The sequence below is a fragment of the Tursiops truncatus genome, chromosome 1, assembly GCF_011762595.2.
Source record: "Tursiops truncatus isolate mTurTru1 chromosome 1, mTurTru1.mat.Y, whole genome shotgun sequence".
NCBI lineage: Eukaryota > Metazoa > Chordata > Mammalia > Artiodactyla > Delphinidae > Tursiops > Tursiops truncatus.
This window is the reverse complement of record NC_047034.1, coordinates 88,000,331-88,019,755: the sequence shown is the minus strand read 5'-3', so window position 1 is coordinate 88,019,755 and position 19,425 is coordinate 88,000,331. Positions and strand designations below refer to the sequence as shown.

Genomic DNA, 19,425 nt, shown 5'->3' with positions numbered 1-19,425 from the left:
GAGAAAGCCCGCGTGCAGCAACGAAGACCCAACGCAGCCAAAAATAAATGAATAAATTAATTAATTTTAAAAAAGAAAAAAAGAAAGGAACTTCCACAGGCTGATAAAGGGCATCTATAAAAAAACCTAGAGCTGATATCATATGAAATGGTGAAAAGCTGAATACTTTCCCCTAAGATCAGGAACAATGCAATGATGTCCACTGTCACCACTTCTATTCAACATCATACTGAAAGTCCTAGCCAGTGCAATAAGGCAAGGAAAATAAATAAAAGGCATACAGGTTATAAAGGTAGAAGTAAAACGTTCCCTATTTGCAGACAATGTAATTGTCTACATAGAAAATCCTAAGGAACCTACAAAAAACTCATGGAACTAAAATGTGAGTTTAGAAAGGTTACAGGATACAAGGTCAACAGAAAAAAATCGTATTTCTACATACTAACAATTGTCAAAAGGAAACTTAAATTTTAAATTATATAATTTATAATGGCTCCCCCCCAATTAAATTCTCGGGAATAAATCTACCAAAACATGTACATGATCTGTATGCTTAAAACTTCAAATGCTGATGAAAGAAATCAAAGACCTAAATTAATGGAGGGGCATGCCATGTTTATGGATTGGAAAATGCAACAGGGAAATGATGTCAGTTTTGCCTAAATTGATCTGTAGATTTAATGCAATTCTAATCAAAATCCCAGCAGAATTTTTTGAAGATATGGACAACCTGATTTTAAAATTTATTTTGAAAGGCAAAGGAGCTAGAATAGCTAAAACAATTTTGAAGAAGATGACTAAAGTTGGAGGAATGATATCACCCTATTTTAAGATTTACTTTAAAGCTACAGTTTCCAACACAGTGTGGTACTGGCAAAGGCATAGATACATAGATTAGACAGACAGTCCAGAAATAGACTCACACAAATATGGCCAACTGATTTTTTTACAAAAGTGCAAAAGCAATTAAATGGAGAATGAATAGTCTTTTCAAAAAATGTTGTTAGAACATTTGGACGTCTACATGCCAAGAAAGAGAGAGAGGAGAAGGAGGGAGGAAGGAAGGAAGGAAGAAATAAGGAACCTTGACCTAAATTTCATACCTTATACAAAATTAACTCAAAAATATCTAAATGGAAAGCGTAAACTATAAACATTTAGGATAGAACATAGGAGAAAATACATGTGACCTAGGGTTAGGCAAAGAGTTCTCAGACATGATGCCAAAATCATGATCCATTTTTAAAAAAAGATGAATTAGACTTCACAAAAGTGTAAAATTTTGCTCTGCAAAAGACACTTAAAAGAACGAAAAGACAAACTATAGACTGGAGAAAATATTAGCAAATCACATATCCAACAAAGGACTTGCATTCAGAGTATATAAAGAATTCTCAGAACTCAATTGTAAGAAACAACCCAACTAAAAAATGGGCAAAGGACTTGAACAGACACTTCACCAAAGAACATACACAGATGGCAAAAAAGCACATACACAACGTTCAACATCGTTAGCTATTGGTGATGCAAATTAAAATGGCAATAAGGTACCACCATGTACCTTTTAGAATGGCTAAAAAAATTCTGACAGTACCAAGGTCTGGAGAAGATGCAAAGCACCTGGAATACATTGTTGGTGAGAAAGCAAAACGATAAGCCCACTCTGGAAAACAGTTTGGTAGTTTCATATAAAGTTAGACATATAATCTAGAAATCCTACTTCTTGGTATTTATCCTAGAAATAAAGACTTACTTCACTCAAAAACCTGTACAAAAAATGTTTTTTTTTAACAGCTCTACTCATAATAGTAAAAAAATAAAATGGAAATAACCCAAATGTATTCTGGCAGGTGAATAAACAGTGATGGATCATATTTTGTAATAGGATGGAATACTACACACACAGGGGTTCAATTTTATATGCCATTTTAATTTTGTTTTTAAGGAATAGATTTGAGACAAATGAGGAAGAGTGTTAAAATTTAACAAGGCTGGTTGGTGGGTGTGTGGATTTTGCTGTGTTATTCTGATTCTTTTCTGCTTGTGTTGTATTCTATATGCATGTTGTTGTCGACATCAGTAATGAGCAGATTATTTCATATTTGTGTAGTGTGAGCATTTACATACCTCACACCACTTAAGCCTCATGATCACTTTATGAAATAAGGACAGAAATTATTATCCCTATTCCATAGAAAAGGAATCTGAAGTGGATTGGGGACTCAGTAGTTCCTTGTTTAGCCTAGATTTGCATGGAAGTCCACTGGAGAAGTTCCCTTCAAGCCCAGGTGACTTGACCCCAGTCACTCCCCCCACCCCAACCTTGGAAGGCACTTATCTAGTGGGGGAACGAATTGTATTAATAATAGCTAAATGTTCAAAAACCAGTCATCCTGAAGTACCAGAAGGGGCCTCCAGGAATGATTCCCAGGCGATGGATACACATTTACAAGTCAATTCTTAGGAGGTGAAGGCAGGTTCTTTGGCTACCTCCCACTGGCTCACTCAGTGACCTTGGGCAAATCACTTAACCTTTCACTACTTATATTTACACTCCGGTAAACCGAATGTGTAATATTCATCATTACTCATTCAGGCTCCTGCGGAACACATCTTGAAAATTAGGGACCGATTTACGGTGGATCATATGCAACAACGTCAACTTTTCAACACAAAGTACATCTTCTAAGCCAACCCCCCGCCCCCGCCATTCCTCAAAGAATATTTTCACTCTCATTTAAATGGCGAGGGCTATTTTAAAGGAGATTGAGTTTATACTTTTAAATGATCCATAACTTTTAAATTACTAACGTAAGAATGCTTTTGGTGTTAACAAATTAAAGCAACGCCTAACTAGACAGAACAATAAGTCAGTTACATTCTATTGCCCATTTCGTCTGTACTGGCTCTTGAAGATTTTGGAAGCAAGCAGTTTGTTAACCGTAAGTTTTAGAACTTTATTTCAGCCCTGATAATGCCTTTATGAAAATCCTTTAGGTTCTGAGTATTATGGTGTGAAAGAAGAAAAAACGGCACAGAGCAGCTCCAAATCCAGGAAAATTGGTAAAGATAAACTAGGAGCCGATGATTGCCAGCGCTCCAGTCTGGTTCCCGACTTTGGCTACGGGTCGGGGCAGCTGTGATGTCTCGCTTGGGACTGGCCCTGGAGGCTCCTGGCAAGGAACCTGAGCCCCCTCGCGGCCGAACTGCCCGCAGAGGCCACAGGTCCCTTTAAGGCATCCTGCGGGCAGGGACCCGGGAGCTAAGGGGGCGGGAGGAGGGTTCTCAAGCGCACGCCACGTGACTCTATTGCCAAGTTCGTTCGCGAGTTTGACAGAAGTTTGAATTGGACTCGGGGGTTTTCTGCAGCCGGCGGGGTAGAGCGGCGGCCGCGGCCTCGGCGAGCGCGAGCAGCAGCGCCCCCGCGACCCACCCAGCCAGGCTGGATCCCGGGCCGCCGACGGCCGCTCGCGCTTCGGTACAGCTCGCTTCCCCCGCCGCGGGTCAGCAGCCCCGAGCCCCACCGCGGTCCCCGCGGACCGCGCGCGCGCTCCAGCCCCGCCGCGCCAGCATGTCCTCGACGGAGAGCTCCAGTCGCACGGCGGACAAGTCGCCGCGCCAGCAGGTACTCCCTGCACGCCCCTAGGGCTCTCTCGCCGCCCCTTCTCCACCTGGGTGTCGGGCCGACCCTTATTCTGCCCTCTCTCCCGGGTGTGAGTGGGAGGAAGAGGGCCAGCGCTTTCCTGGGTCCCCCACCGCCCTGACCCCGAGCCCTGTCTCCGCAGGTGGACCGCCTGCTCGTGGGGCTGCGCTGGAGGCGGCTGGAGGAGCCTCTGGGCTTCATCAAAGTTCTCCAGTGGGTGAGTCGCTGCCCTAGACGAGGGCTATTTCGGGAGCCTGGGCTGTGACGCTGACCCGAGCAATGTGGCCGAAGTGGGGGGCGGGGAGGTGCTGAGGCCGGTCCCGAAGGAAGGGTGGGGGGCGGTGACAGGTGGGCGGGGGAGGGGCGGGCTGGGGCTGCTTCTCCAGCACTTGGTGGCAGGAGGGTGAGGAACGAAGCACGCGGAGCCCCGGATTCGGTCCTTCTATGTGCAAGGAGTCTTTGCCCAGGGCGCTCACATTTCACCCGGGCGAGAGGACCCGGGTGTAACCTTTCCAGAACTCTGATCCTGCACATACCACTCCTCGGTGGCGGGAGGGGCGAAGAGGACAAGTGGGAATGAGGAGAGCTGCAGAGGGCAGAGGACGGAAGGAGGCAGGCGATGGAAACCATCCTGTCTCCAAACCCACCAGGACCTGACTGATCCTGGAGGTGGATTCATGGGACAGGGTCCTGGCTGGCAGCTGTTCTGTTGAGGTCACTAGAGTAATCTGTGTTCCTGTAACTGCGTGAGGGAGTGGATGAATGTATGAATGGAGTTCATGGCTCTAGGATTACATAAAAGAAAAAATAGTAAGACAGAATAAAAATCAGCCAAAATGTGGCTTGTAGAATAAGATAGAATATTGAGCTAGAAGGCTGGGGCCCTGGGTTCTAGACCTGAACCTGCCTTTTCTACTTACTTGACCCTGGACAATTCTCTTCTTTGGACTTCAGTTTCCATATTAATCAAATGTTCAGACCATCCCTAGGGTCCCTTTCTGCTCTAAATGGGTTGGCATGCTAGAACATTGCCCTTGGGTTAGACTTATCCTGTGACCTTGAAGAAATCATTTGCCCAGGGCCTCAGTTTCCCCTGCAGTGGTATAGGGGAAATACCATCTTCTCCTGCCTCACTGGTACTTTGAGACATTAGCATGTTCTCTGTCCTTCGTGGTGCCCAAGGCCTCCTGGGTATAAATTAGGAATGTGGACAGGTGCAGTCGCTCTTTCAAATCATAAAGACTTTTCGAGAGCAGTTATTGCACTGTCACAGAAGAGATTTAAGTTAGACAATCCACACACCAAATGGTGTGTGAAAAACTTAATTAATGTGCTTTCAGCACAGAATTCAGCTAGGGAATAAGTTACCATTAATACTGAGGAGGATTGAGTTCTAAGGGGCTTTTAACTCATTGGAGACAGGAGTTAGCACTGTGTCGCTGATTCTTAAATCATCCTTTGGACGAGAATCATCAGATCTGGAATTCGGGGGCAATAGTGCATTTGGGGTTACCTCTGGATATCTGAGACCCTGACTGGGGCTACAGGCCAGCATGCGGAGCTCCCAAGTGCAAACTCTGGGACCTGTTGGGGACTTTCCACTCTCTCTACTGCCTCAAGAGCGGTTGGAACTACTGCTGACTGAGCTCTTTCACCTCCCCCCCCACTTCCGTGCCATGAGCCACCACTTGAGTACTTGAGGGGGCCGTAGAAGAATGATATTAAGACTCTGTGTGTCTACCATCCAGAACTAGGGATCCATTATGAGTGGTCCAGAGGAGCAGAACCAGAAATGTAAGGTACAATTTTATCATTAAACTAGACAAATGGATCTAAGGGAAATTTGAGAAAGGCTGTCAAGGGATGAGGGAAACAATGAGGTTGTTAGACCATGGAATCATCCTCCATGGGAGGGATTCTGAAAAGCTTCCTTCTTTAACCTTTCTACCCTTTTCCCAACCCTCCCCCAACCAATACCCACAACATTTCTATAAGGCTGCACAAAGCAATGCCTAGTCTCCTCCCACAGTCAGTTCTGATCCCTAAGAATTAAGACCTGTTTGACGTTTTTTTTTTTTTTTTTGTGGTACGCGGGCCTCTCACTGTTATGACCTCTCCTGTTGCGGAGCACAGGCTCTGGACGTGCAGGCTCAGCGGCCATGGCTCACAGGCCCAGCCGCTCTGCGGCACGTGGGATCTTCCCGGACCGGGGCACGAACCCGTGTCTCCTGCATCGGCAGGCGGACTCTCAACCACTGCGCCACCAGGGAAGCCCCCTGTTTGACTTGTTAAGATCCTCAGCTTCTTAGAGAGGAAGTTATGCCTTTCTCTCGTAATACTCAATCCAAGAGTCCAGGGCTAGGCTCTGCACTCAGCCTTCATTCGAAGGGTAGCATCATAAAGAGACATGATTTGCTTTTACTGCCATCCTGGTAGCCTGAATTCAGAGTGAGTTTCACTTGCTCTGAGTCTCTGCAGGTGAACACAGGAACCAGCACCAGGAACCAGCACCAAAATGACAGTGAAAATGTCGTCTGGGACTTTTTGCATATTTCCTGCTTGGAGGGATCAAATACTCCGGTCTGGAAAAGGGGGGAAAAACCACAGACGAACCTGCAGTTATTGTAATGATAATTGAAAACTTTGTTGTCGCTATTACAAAAAGCAAAGGTTTTACTGGAATCCTGGTGAGATAAAAGTAATGTTATTCTTTTATTAGTGAGGAGCTTAGCTTGGGGTATCTCCTTAAAATTTAAAGATTAACTAATCTCACCTCAATTGCAGTTCTGGGGTCTCACTAAGTCTACACTAAGCTAGGAAAATAACATAGGCATATACCAATTATTGGAGAACTAGTTTTTCTCTGCTTTCTAGCTATGGAACCTAGGGTAAGTGATGAAATCTTCATGGGTCTCAGTTTCTTATCTGTAGATGAGGGTAAGATCTATCTCATGAGCTCACTGGGAGGATTACAGGAGCTAATATCTGTAAAGCATTGGAGCATTCAGGAAGACCATGGTGAGCCTGGCAGTCCAGGAGGTATTCAGCAAGTGTTTGTTCCCAAACCTCTCCTTCTCCCTAACTTTCCCCCTTATGCAGACTGTCAGCTAGACTTGTCCTTTGGTGAGATTATTCAGATGTCACTGCCAAATCCTCACTTTGAGGGTAAGGTACGAATCTCCTGGATTACTCAGTTACTGTATCGATAATGTCACGTTACCTTTAACTTGTGCCCTTGATCAGTAGTTCACCTTTGAGGTGCCAAGGTCACTTATTTGGCCCTGGGGTCTCTGTAATGAAAATAAGCTATTTCTGTAAATGTGGGGAGTTCGAAAGTACACCATCAGAGTCCATAAAAACCAGTGAGATGATTGTGGGAATAGGATTTGGGGGAGAACTTGTCTTTCTTGTGCCCTGCACTAAGTGGAAATGTTAGTGTTCTCAGGACTGACAAAGGATTATCACCAAAAAGCAAGTCAGCACCAAAGTGGAGCCTCATCCTTAAAGTAGCAAGGTTATTCTGACATCTTTCCAAAAGAGATGCAGAGGGCTTCCCTGGTGGCGCAGCGGTTAAGAATCCGCCTGCCAATGCAGGGGACACGGGTTCGAGCCCTGGTCCAGGAAGATCCCACATGCCGTGGAGCAACTAAGCCCGTGCGCCACAACTACTGAGCCTTCTCTCTAGAGCCCATGTACCACAACTGCTGAAGCCCGCGTGCCTAGAGCCTGTGCTCCACAACAAGAGAAGCCACTACAATGAGAAGCCCGTGCACCGCAACAAAGAGTAGTCCTGCAACTAGAGAAAGCCCAGGCACAGCAACAAAGACCCAATGCAGCCAAAAATAAAATAAATAAATTTATTTAAAAAAAAGAGAGAGATGCAGAGGGAGGAGGGGAAGGGGGAAGAGGAAGAGGAGGAGGAGGAAGAGGGGTAGGAGGGTGGCAGTGTATGACCACTGCTGTTCCCAGCAATGCAGGTCCATGAGGAGGAAGGCTGGTTGGTACCAGAGCTCTGGAGTTGCCCCTTGTCTTAGGGTCTCCATGTCTTTGTGGCTCCTGTTCTTTATGACCAGCTTGTTTGGCTCAGAGCCTTGTGCTTGGTGACAGGGGTGGTTTCTGTTCTTCCCCACTCTTCCCTGTGGCTCAGTCACCTGGCACAGTTAAGGAAGAAAGCATATCTGATACAGAAAGGTAGAGGAGGCTGGGAAAGCGTGTCTTTCTCTGCTCCTGCATCCCAGGTGCAGAGCTACTTCCTCTCTCTTTGCAATCCTCCCTGCACACGGTAGAGATCTTTTTCAGCCTTTATAACTGTGTGATGCAGGGTTCTGTTTTGGTTTTTATTTGAGCATGACTCTCTCCTTTCTGGATGCAAACTCTTGAGAGCAGGCACCAGGTCTTATTCAACTTAGATTCTGCAGCACCTGGCACAAAGTAGATGCTCGATAACTCTTTGTTGATTAATGAATGGGTGATGTAGAAAGAGCACAGAACCGGGAATCAGGAGTTGTGAATTCTAAGCCTGGCTCTCACATTGGCTAAATGTGACCTTGGGGAAGTCACTTAATCTTTTGGGACTTCAGTTTCCACCTCTATGAAATGAGACTATTGTGCTTGATAATCTCTGAGATCCTTTTTGCTCTGTGAACCTGTGAGATTTTGCTGAGATTCCTCCATCCGTTCACTTGCATAGCCAACTGTCATCTGTTATCTGACACCATCTGACTGTGTTATGTTCAAATTTAATCATATATTCTGGTTAATAAAGTTATATAAGGTGTTTAGAGGCTCCTGACTTTCAAAGAATCAGAATAGAAGAGAATACAGTTAATACTAAAGTTACTATGGGTATATTTTGCCCAGAGAGGAATCGTAAAGGAGGGTTCAGGATTTTCAGAACCTCAAGGTTGTCATCTGGCCATAGCAGAACTTCCCGCAATGATGGAAAAGCTCTATAATCTGTGTTGTCCAGTATGGAACCTGCTAGTCACATGTGCCTAGGGAGCACTTGAAATGTGGCCAGTGTGTCTGAGCAACTGAATTTTAAGTGTTATTTAATTTTAATGAATTTAAATGTAAATAGCCATACTTGGCTAGTGGCTACCATTGTGGATAGTGCAGCTCTATAGTAGGCGCTCCATGAAGACAGAGGTTTTTTTTCTCTTTTGTTCACTAATAAATCATATCGCCTAGAACAATGCCTGGTACATAGTAGATGCTCAGTAAATGACATCTTTCTGTAAATGGTCAGGAGTGCCAGTCAAGAGAGTGCTAGTAAAAAGCAGGCTCCATAACTAACTGTTCATTGCCCCAAGTTAGGAGTACCTACTTTTGGGGGGAACCTATTACAGAGTCATTCACTGGCTAACTGCCAACAGTAAACATATATCCAACTGTCTGCCCTTCCCAGAATGTAACGCCTTAATTGTGTCCAGTTCTGGGCACCAGAAGCTAAGAGGAACAAAGAAACTTCCAAGAGGAATCAGAGAACTGACAAGAAACAGAGCTGACAAGATTGGAGAATTCTTACGAGGACGAGCTAGAGAAGTTCCACTGTTATGCCAGGGAGGCAAATTGGAGTATGTAAAGGATAATGATGCAGAGGCTTTGAGTAACTTCTCTCCAGGCCTGTCAAGAAGATGAGCAAACAGGGCTCTATTGCAGCCTCTGTAATGTAAGTCAGATCAGGAGGTTAAGCAGGCATTGGAGAGAGGTTATACTGTCTCCTTTCCTGGACGATTTTTAAGATGGAGACAATTGTCATTTGTTTGAACTAAACCTCCTAGAAACAGAGAGGTACCCATTATGACCTTTAGAGAGGGGTCAGTGGCTCCAGCATGAAGAAGATCTGCCAGGCCAGGCGATGCAAGGTGGGGCAGTGGCACCGGACACCACCCAGGGACAGAGCGCAGCTGCTGGCAAGCCCAGCCAAGGGCACACTGATAGCGTTACCCTCGGAGAGTGAGAGAATCATAGAGTTGGAAAAGGCCTTTGGATTACCTGCTCCAAACTCCTCATTTTACAGAGGAGGAAACTGAGACTCAGAGAGCAGAATGACTTATTAGAGGTCACCCTGCCAGTTAGTGACAGGGCCAGGACCAGGACCTGGATTTCCAGACTCCTGATCCAGGGCTCTTCACTCCACAATACTATCAAGCATTAGCAAAATAATGTGAACACAACTCTATTCTATAAACACTGGATGCAGGACTGGGATGTGAATTAGCTGTCTTCTAGGTGCTTAATATCCAAGATACCAAATCGCAAAGAAACGTACAAAAAGTGAACAATTAACAGAATAAGCTCACTGCTTAATACAAATGATTATATCGTGCACAAGCCAATGGTAAGTGCACAGGAAATGAGCCCTGAACAGATAATGTGGGAGGATCAGAGACTCCAATTTCTCACCTCCTTCTAACCAAAGTGTGTATCCTCAGAAAGAAATTAGAAAATCATAGGATGAGGGAATTTCATGTCATTCAAGGCAGGAGGTTTAGTAAAATGTGATGAAAGGTGAAGAGGAAAACAATTCATGTGATCTGAAACGCCTCTGGTTCTTAACACTGCGAAATGGCAGCAGCAACGGATTATAAAGGGAAACACCACTGGGGAAAAAGCAGAGGCTGATAAGGCAAGTTGAGGATACTTTTCTCTGGGCTTGAGCCAGGACTGCCATCATCAACCCAGCCAGCACAGTTGCCAAAGGAAAGGTGCCTTTGGGGGAGAGGAGTTAGCTGGCAGTACACAGCAGCCGGGCCCCTGCCCCCTTGGCCCCTCGGAAGGCTTGGCGGAGGTTGTCCCCTCTAACTATACCTCCACTGAGGCAGGAAGCCATTGGAAGTTAGCAAGAAGGTAATGGCAAGATTCATTGATGGCTTCAAAGGAGAAATGGAAAGAATTCCATGCACTCCTGATCTAGATTGGTGCAGGGAAATCTATTTCTAGGGTGCCTCTCCCTTGGGGAGGAAATTCAAGTCCAACTTTGAGATAGAAGTTTCCAAAGCCTAAATTGCTTTGTGTTAGTCATCATCTTAAGGAGGCTACCTGTGGTCTCCAGTGTCACATCCGATGGGGAGACCTGGAAACTGCCCATTTCTCCCTCTTCATCTCCCTCCCAGGTACCAGTCAAAGTCAACCTTATTCATTTGGCTATTTGGTCCAGCACGCTGTGCAGTGAACACAGCACCCTGAGGCTGGGAGACCAAAGGAAGCCATGGGTCCCCGGCCCGGAGGGACTTGATCAAAGGGACTCCTGGCCCTCCCCCCGCCCCCATATCTGCACCGGCTGAGAGTCAGAGGGTGGTTCTGAAGTGATAGACCTTGGCCAGCTGAGACCTTCTGACTCTCAGAGGGGCTTCACTCTCCCTCAGCTCTTTGCTATTTTCGCCTTCGGGTCCTGCGGCTCCTACAGTGGGGAAACAGGAGCAACGGTTCGCTGCAACAACGAAGCCAAGGACGTGAGCACCATCCTTGTTTCGTTCGGCTATCCCTTCAGGTGAGCAGGAGTTGATTCTGACCCCGCATAGCCTCTCTCATTGGATTGGCAGGACCTGCTTGGTCTCTTTCTCCTCCAGAAACCTAAAGACCTTTTGTTGGGTGCCACTCCAGTTTCAGATAGAATTACAAGGCTCAGGTCCTTCCTGCCCTTTAGGAATTTCAGACACACTGGCCAGAGAAAAATATAAGGGAAACTCAAATAGATCCCTGTTATAATAATGTTGCAGTCCATGGATAACCAATAGCAGGTAACAACAGCTCTTACAGAAAGAACCTATGCAGTGTGGGGTGGAGGCTTCTCGACCCTCAGCAGCCTCCTCCCTGCCTTGAAGGTAAGGAAGCTTGTCAGTACTCAGGTCCTGAAGAGCTGATGGGGGATGCTCACCAGTACCACCAGAATACAAGGGGGTATACCTTGGCCGGGAGGTAGAAGACAATACTCTTTCCTGAGTGTTTGGGAGCTTAGAGAAGGGAGAGCCCAAGTGTTCAGAGGGGAATGGGGACAGCGCTCAGCTTTTCAGAAATTTCTAGTAGCAGCAGCCAAGTTAGATTAGCTGTCTCTTGTTCATAATAGGGTATTTGTTTTTCTCTCTTGATTTTGTCCAGTGTGGTCTCATTGGGGGACCTAAATAAAGCCTGAGAATGGGTGACTCCAATCTTAACTTGGCCACTGTGGACCTGTGCTTTCCCAGGGACAGAATGAAGCTGATTTCCCTGGTGGTTTGGCTACCAGAAATAGATGAACTATATATACTGTGGTTACAATCTAAAGGGTCGTGGAGATACGTGGAAATACAGGGTCACCGTATCTGGGCAGGGTGGATGAGTGTGGGGTGGTGGCTGAGAGGGAGGTAGAGTTTGACCAGAATTCCAGGAAAATTCCTGTTCTGACTGCAAGGTTCCCTCCAGAAACTTTCCTCCCTACCTGCCCCTTTCTTGGTTCTGTAAGAGTCCTTGGGTGAGAACTAGTGCAGGACTGCTCCTGGGGCAGGGGAAGCCCACTGCCTCCACAGGGAGAGGATCGCCCTGAGCTCAGGGTGGGCTCCGTGCCACCTGCAGGTTGAACCGGGTCCAGTATGAGATGCCCCTCTGCGACGATGAATCCACCTCCAAGACCATGCATCTCATGGGGGACTTCTCTGCCCCCGCCGAGTTCTTCGTGACCCTGGGCATCTTTTCCTTCTTCTACACCATAGCTGCACTCGTCCTCTACCTGCGTTTCCACAACATCTACACGGAGAACAGGCGCTTCCCCCTGGTGGTGAGTGGGCACAGCCAGGAGGGATGGGGTGGAGGCACTGAGGAGACATACGTTTCCGGGCTGAGGACAAACATGGTGGCTTTCCTGGGTCCCTGACACTCGGATGTGAACCTCCTCAATTTCCCTGCCAGCTCTTTGCTGCTGGTCCCTTCGGGTGCTGGGGCTGCCACAGGTCCTCGGGCCAGTGGAAGGCCCATGTCCCAGGACTCTGCGTCTACCAGCCTCCCATCGCTTGCTCTACTCAAAGTAGGCACAGTAGCTTCAAGAAGCAGGCGCTGAAGTCTGATTGCTTGGGTTCAAATCCCAGCACTGTCCCTTACTAGCTGTGTGCTCTTGACAATTTCCTTAACCTCTCTAACTCTCAGTTTCCTCAACTATAAAATGGGAATAAAATAATAAGTATCTAATAGTGTTTTGGAAAGATAAAGTGAACGTGCATGTAAAATACCTGGTGTATAGTTAGCCTCCATAAGTGCTAGCTATTATCAATATTATTTCCCCTTTACTTTCTCCCTATCCCAGGCATGCAAGGTGGAAAGGGTGCCTTAGGGGACCCCTTTTATCTCCTGCAGTCTGCCCTCACTCTGCCACCACTTGTAACTGAGCAGTGGTGATCAAAGGAAAGGCTGGGCGTGGGGAGAGTGTCAAGTTTAGGCCACGTGGGTTTAGGGATGACACTGACCAACAGATGCCTGGGCACATTGTTACCTGACCTCAGTTCTGAGGGCATGGGCAGGGGTAGCCCTGGCTGGCGGGATTCTCTTGGTGGCAGATTCCCTAGGATGATCTGAGTTCCCTGAAACTCTAGGTGTTGGGTAGGATAGGAAGAGGCAGCTGTCCTGGGACCCCAATATCCCAGTGCCTTATGGCAAGACGAAAAGAAGTACAGAATCATGGGGGCCTTTCTGATTGTATTTCCTGTCCCTCTGCTCCTCCCAGGACTTCTGTGTGACTGTCTCCTTCACCTTTTTCTGGCTGGTAGCTGCAGCTGCCTGGGGCAAGGGCCTGACTGACGTCAAGGGGGCCACACGACCATCCAGCCTGACAGCAGCCATGTCTGTGTGCCATGGAGAGGAGGCGGTGTGCAGTGCCGGGGCCACGCCCTCCATGGGACTGGCCAACATCTCCGTGGTGAGACCTGTGGCCACTGAAGGGGTCTGGGGAAGGCAGCACACTCCCAGCTGCCCAGGCCTGTCACAGCAGGGTCTGAGAGGGACAGAGAGGGTGTCTTCACAGCTGCCCTCCCCGGCACTGGCAGCCAGTGCTTCCGCTGCACCTAATGCTGGCTGCTGGCCCCTGGCTGACCCTGAGGGACATTTGGGCAGGGGGAACCCAAGAGCCACTCAGCCTCCTGTGCCTTCCTCCTTCCGCCCTCTGCCTCCCATTTCCCTCTCTTCTCCCCACCTCCAGGCGTGCTCTTTGTGACTGCCTCTCCCTCCTCCTGCCTCTTTACAGTCTGTGTGAATGTACACACATGAGCAGGTGGAGGGGGAGCCTAGGGCTGTGACGGGGCTCAAAGCGGGGGAGGGGGGGCAGACCCAGAGTGGGTGAGAAGGGGCTTATTGTCACTCAGGCCTCCAGGCTGGAAAAGGTCTTTGGGCAGTGGTGGGTCTAGCTGGTATGCATGTATTTGGCCACCCCAGCTGTTAGAACATTGAAACATCTCCATATTAGTTGGTAAGTAGCTGAGCTTTGCAAATGCCCTCCTGTCAGCCCAGCCGCCTCAGCCCTGCCCTGAAAATGGCCTGAACCTTCCCCGGGCCCAGCAACTGAAAGGTTTAATGGCTGGCACACCAGGGAGCCTTCTAGACCTTGCTGGAACCCTGCTGATAGGTGTTAGCCCCACAGCCTTTTACTGTAAAAATGTTCACACATTCGGCAAAGTTGAAAGACTTTTACAATGAACAGCCACGCACTCATCAGCTAGACTGTACCATTAACATTTTACTAGACTTGCTTTGTCCTGTATCTATCTGCCTCTCTTCATCTATTGATCCATCTTATTTTTAATGCATTTCAAAGTTTATTGCAGACATCAGTACACTTCCCCCTAAATACTCCCTGCTGATAGGTTTTTAAATATTTTGAATAAATATTTGGATAGAGCTGGCTGGGTCGCTACCCTAGGGAAGGAGCACCTTGGACAGCTCTGGCCCCACCCACCCTGACAAGGCCTTCGGAAAACGGCCTGCGGACGCTGTGGGAAGTGCCACTAGAGCCCTTGCTCCTTGCTGTGCTTTGCACGGTGCTCCACTCCAGGAGCCAGGTTCTCCTAGCGACCAAGCCACAACTTGGGTGCATGCTGTGGACAGAGTTAGACACTTTCACCAGAGAATCCCTTAGTGGGTGGTGGCCTTAAACCCTGACTCTACATCCAGTTCTCTTTTAGTCTTTCTAGCCCTCTGCACCTCCCCCTCCCCCCAACACACAGGTACTCCCCCTCCCTGTTCCCAGGATGCCCTCCTATTCTCATAAGCCACCCTCCCTCTGATGTCTTTGCAGCTCTTTGGCTTTATCAGCTTCTTCCTGTGGGCCGGGAACTGTTGGTTTGTGTTCAAGGAGACCCCGTGGCACGGGCAGGGCCAGGACCAGGGCCAGGGCGCCGGCCAGGAGAGCGCAGCTGAGCAGGGAGCGGTGGAGAAGCAGTAAGCGGCCCCCACCCGGCTACTCCCGAACAGGACAGCGCCTCTTCAACCGCCTCTGGCTTCCAGGACCTCCTCTTCTTCCTCCCCCAACTCCCCTCCCCCATTATTCTGGGCTCTGAGCTTTGAGACGTCTTCACTGGATGGGCAGGCATCAGCTGTCGGAAACCTGGGCAGCCCTCCCAGTGGCTTCCTATCCCTCCTCTTGCTGGAGCCCCGGATGGCAGGAGCTCAGTGCTTCTTATCTACTGCCTGGACCCAGGCATCTTACTTGGGGTCTTACGTGTACCCTCACAGCCTTTGAGAACCAGCCTCTGCTACAGGCAAAGGTTGGGGTCAGGAGACCTGAGACTGGTTCCTAGCTGCCACTTCTATCAGTCTGTCCAGCGTCAATAAAAGTGGGGGGAGGGGAAATTGGCTGGCAGCCTTCTCCCTGCCCCCTTGCATGGAGGGCCCACCAGTGGTTTAGTGACCCCTCTTCAATGGCTGTCATCAAGGCCCCGTGTCTGCGCTGACCTCCAATCCGCCTGAGCTCAGTATGCTCCCCACCCTCTCCTCTGCCTCCTCTGGCCTCTGTTTGCCCACAGAGCCCATCACGTGGGAACCCAGGAGGCGGACTAGCCTAGAAAACAGCCTTTCAGAGGGTCCCAAGTAGGCTGAGACTTGGTGGGGAGCAGATAAATTGCAACTGAGTTGCAACTTAAAGAAACAGAAGCCAGAAAACTTGCTGGGGAATCAGTTTTTTTTAAATTCCCTTAGTCCTTCCACCCCTCCAGGCTGGGGCACTTCCACCAACACTCTAAACGCATACTTGCCCTAGAAACTCCTTACCTTCCTCCCTGTCCTCCTACTTGGGCTTGGTCTCACACTTGGGACACAAGATGAGGGGTCTAGGAGCATCTCCATTTCAGCCCTCCCCACCTCCCACCTCTCTGTTCCTCTCCCTTCCCCAGCCTCTTGGGTCTGAGGCATTCAAGATCCTTTTCAAAGTCTGTCCAGGCCTTCCTTTCATTCCTGTAGGGCCAGATAGGGGCTCTGAAAGGGTAATAAAGGACCATCATGAGTCTAAGTTGCCCCAGAGCCCCAGGACATGGATGGATGGGCCCATTTCTTCCTCACTCTCTGCTCGTTTTTTTCCCGCCCTGCTCCTTCTCTGGCCCGTTTCATACTTCCCCTTCTCACCTTTACGAAAGAACATGCCCTCTCCCTTTGCCCGCCATTCCTCCCCTGCTTCCGCATCTGTTCCAAGCTCTGTCCCCACTACACACCCACCCCAGTCCAGGGCAGGCTGATGCTCTTGGTGCTTCTTCACTTCGGGACCCAGTTCCATATTTGTCTTTGGTGTGTCTCCCCTTCCTGACACCTCCTCAGTCCCTCTGCGGACCCCAGGGCCCAAGAGTCAGTGCTGACTGGATAAGGGCCATCTGTCTCCCATCCAGCTCAAAACATTTCAGTCTGCCCTGGCCATAGGGCTGCCCAGGGAAGAAGGAAGAAGGCAGAATCCAGCCATTTTCCAATCCAGTGCCAATTAGCCCAGATGTCATCCCAAAGGTAAATGTGCCCTGTGCCAGTCTCTCCTCAGGACTGAGTCAACCCCTCCAACCTCCTCACCTTCCTCAGCACCCTCCATTGTAATGTGTGCATTACTGGGGTACCTAGGCGGCAGGACCTTTGACTTCGAGCCAATCATTTCTTCTTTGGGTCAGTTTCCCCACGTGACAGGGGAGTGTGAGGTTTACATCTTCAAATGCTCCAGAGTCCTTCAGTGAAAAATTAGGTGTTTTGTTTTGTTTTTTAGATTTGGGGGAAGGCATTTGAGGAGGGAAGGTAGGAGATGGGAATAAGGGTGTTTCTAAGTCTGAACCTCTCTGTCCTGAGCTGTCCCCATGATTACTCAAGGACAAGGGGAGACAGTTTTGCCCACAGCTATAGAGACACAGAGAACAAAGGGATGACCTTCAGTTTTCTTCAAGCTGGCCCCTGTGAGGGTCTGTGAGCAGCTTCTACTGGAACTCTGTTTGGATTCTGTGTACGTATTTGTAATTTATCTGAAATGTGATGGATAAAGTATTCTCATTTGGGGGCCTAAGTTACTAATTGGCCCTTCAGCTAGGGAAAGGGGGTGGGTGGGTATGCACTCCTGCCAAGGACTCCTAGCCCAGAACTCTGCCTAGAGCAGAGAAGGCTCTTTCTCCTCTTCAAGAGGCTGGCTTGTTCTCAGCCTGAAGAGCCTTGATTTAGGCTATGGCCTCTCTCTCCATAGCCACCCTAAGAGGAAAGGCTACTTCACCTCATTACCTTCAGAGGGCTGGGCTGGGTCAAATGCTGAGTGCGCGGCTGTCCTCATAGGACTCATGTCCCCTCCAACTAGGGCTGGCATCACCACTTTGCCTAGTGGGTCCTGAGGTAGAAGGTGCTGGTTTCTCCAGTTGCCGCAGAAGGCCAACAGGCAGGGCACTTGCCCTTTGCCCTAGTAAACTCTGACCCTGCCAGGGTGCCCACCTAGGACCTTTCCTGAACATGAGTTCCCTCCACTATCATGGTCATAGGTATCCTTCTTCTGGGATTGAAGATCAGGGGTGGGGGGAGAATGTTGCATGTTGTTTTCTGGTGCTTGTTATTATACATTTGAATAAACAGTGCTTCAAGCATTTGCCATGAAGGAGCCAAGAATGTAGCCCTTCTGGGGACCTTTTTCCTCCTCCTCCCCTTGCTTTAAGTTCTTGGACAAATATCAGCACTTCCGCCAAAACATCATTCCGCTCCCCTCCACTCTGCACTCCCAGCGATAGAGTCTGCACGCTGAGGAGCTGTTCCTGGCGGACCCCAGTCTGGCAACATCTCCTCTTCTGGTGGCACCAATTAGTCCAAAGTAACTGAGACTCATTAGTAAATTTAGAGCAAACTCAGAAGGCGAGAGATATTGGCTTCCACAATGCTGTTTCCACTTACTCTCCTACCATCTGTGACCTAGACAGGCTTCCTGTCAGGAGTTGAGGGCCACGTGCTTTGCCCTTTTAATTATAAAGGTTCTTGCTGAACAGACTTGCACCTCTATGCCCCTTCTGACAAACAGTCACAGGCTACATTTACATTCCCTAGAAAAATACACTTGGGCACAATATTACGTTCAATGTCACCAGTTTCCCACTCCCCCTAGGAATCATCCATGGTTCTCAGGTTAAGAATCTCTACCCTCAGAGATTATCCTTGAAGTACTTAAACCTTCCCTGGGTGAAAATGAGACAGTCTGAGCTCTTGAAGTCACAGACCTTGACTTATTTGCCTCCAGTTTGGTTTCCCCTTAGATGAAAGAATGAATATATGTGGTGAGGTGTAAGGGGTTGAGGAGGGAAAAGAGAATTAGTATCTCTTTTCTGATGTGATGGGGTGGGGGGCAGGCTTTTGTCTCTTGATTATGTGAGGGTGGGAGGGAATGTTATCAGCTGAGAAAAGAGAAAGAGGTGGATGATTAAGGTGTTTTCCAGGCCTTAGCAAGGAAAATGACAGATCTGATGAGAAATCTCCTTGTGCCCAGGCTCTGGTAGCAGCCCTGCCAGCAGAGAAAATATTCGTTAGAAAAAGAAGCCAAAGGGATGGATGGAGTCAGGGTCCAGCCAGGGTTTGGGAAGAGGCGGTACAGGGTATCGATCGCAGTGCTCATGAGGAGAGAGACGGATCAGCAGAGATGCTGCAAACACCAGCAGCCTCGGGGCCACCCCAGTTCCGGGGCTGGCTCTGGCTCGGAGATAGCCTTCTGTCATCCTGACAGGTGATCCCGGTCAGCTCAGCTAGGTCCTCCCAAACCCAGACAACGCCACTTCAACCCTCTGCTCTGCGTCAGGGCAGCGTGGGTTTGCCACACAGGAGGCACAACCCGAGAGTTGAGGACCCTCCCCCCACTCCAACCCCTGTGTCCTTCAGCACATCCTACAGACCCCCTCCCTTTGCCCTTCTGATTCACAGCGCCCACCTCCCTGCACCTACCGCATTCGGTCTACGGGGAAGCGAAGTCGCTTCGTGGCCGCCAGCCCGGGAATGGGCGCCAGCCAGCTGGCGGAGGCACGGTTTAAAGGGGCATCTTGGGCAGAGAGAGGTTTGGGACTGGGGTTTGTGTGCAGCGAACTTAAGAGAGTGGGCTGGTAGCACAAAGAATGGGTTCACAACGGTTAGGAGCAGAGGTCCTGGGGCTTTGGTCTCTTTTTCCCCCCCAATTGTGCATTTTGGAGGGGCTCTCTCGTCAAGCTCAGTAGGCAACCTCACCACCTCTAAGCCTACGTTTCCCAGAAGGCTATGCGGCAGGGAGAGTGAGGGGAAGGCAACCAGTGCTGCGCTTGCGCAAAGAGTGAGCTGGAAAGGTGGGAGGGAGAGGGGAGGCGTGC

The 19,425-nt window shown here is 48.9% G+C and overlaps 1 protein-coding gene across 1 annotated transcript; it reads left to right on the top strand.

The window, feature by feature from the left end:
- The first annotated feature begins 2,926 nt into the window (after positions 1 to 2,926).
- Positions 2,927 to 19,388, top strand: SYPL2 (synaptophysin like 2). The gene is made up of 6 exons (XM_073809973.1): positions 2,927 to 3,625; positions 3,786 to 3,860; positions 11,014 to 11,138; positions 12,200 to 12,401; positions 13,341 to 13,532; positions 14,904 to 19,388. The coding sequence occupies exons 1-6, from the start codon at positions 3,572 to 3,574 to the stop codon at positions 15,048 to 15,050; spliced, it is 795 nt and encodes a 264-aa protein (XP_073666074.1). The 5' UTR covers positions 2,927 to 3,571; the 3' UTR covers positions 15,051 to 19,388.
- The last annotated feature ends 37 nt before the right edge of the window (positions 19,389 to 19,425 follow it).

What these genes read in the sequence shown, in the direction of transcription:
- SYPL2 (XM_073809973.1), top strand. Translation starts at nt 3,572, where the DNA reads ATGTCCTCGACGGAGAGCTCCAGTCGCACGGCGGACAAGTCGCCGCGC. An exon ending in TCATCAAAGTTCTCCAGTGG is followed by an intron (nt 3,861 to 11,013) that starts GTGAGTCGCTGC and finishes ACTCTCCCTCAG; the next exon opens with CTCTTTGCTATTTTCGCCTT. An exon ending in TCGTTCGGCTATCCCTTCAG is followed by an intron (nt 11,139 to 12,199) that starts GTGAGCAGGAGT and finishes TGCCACCTGCAG; the next exon opens with GTTGAACCGGGTCCAGTATG.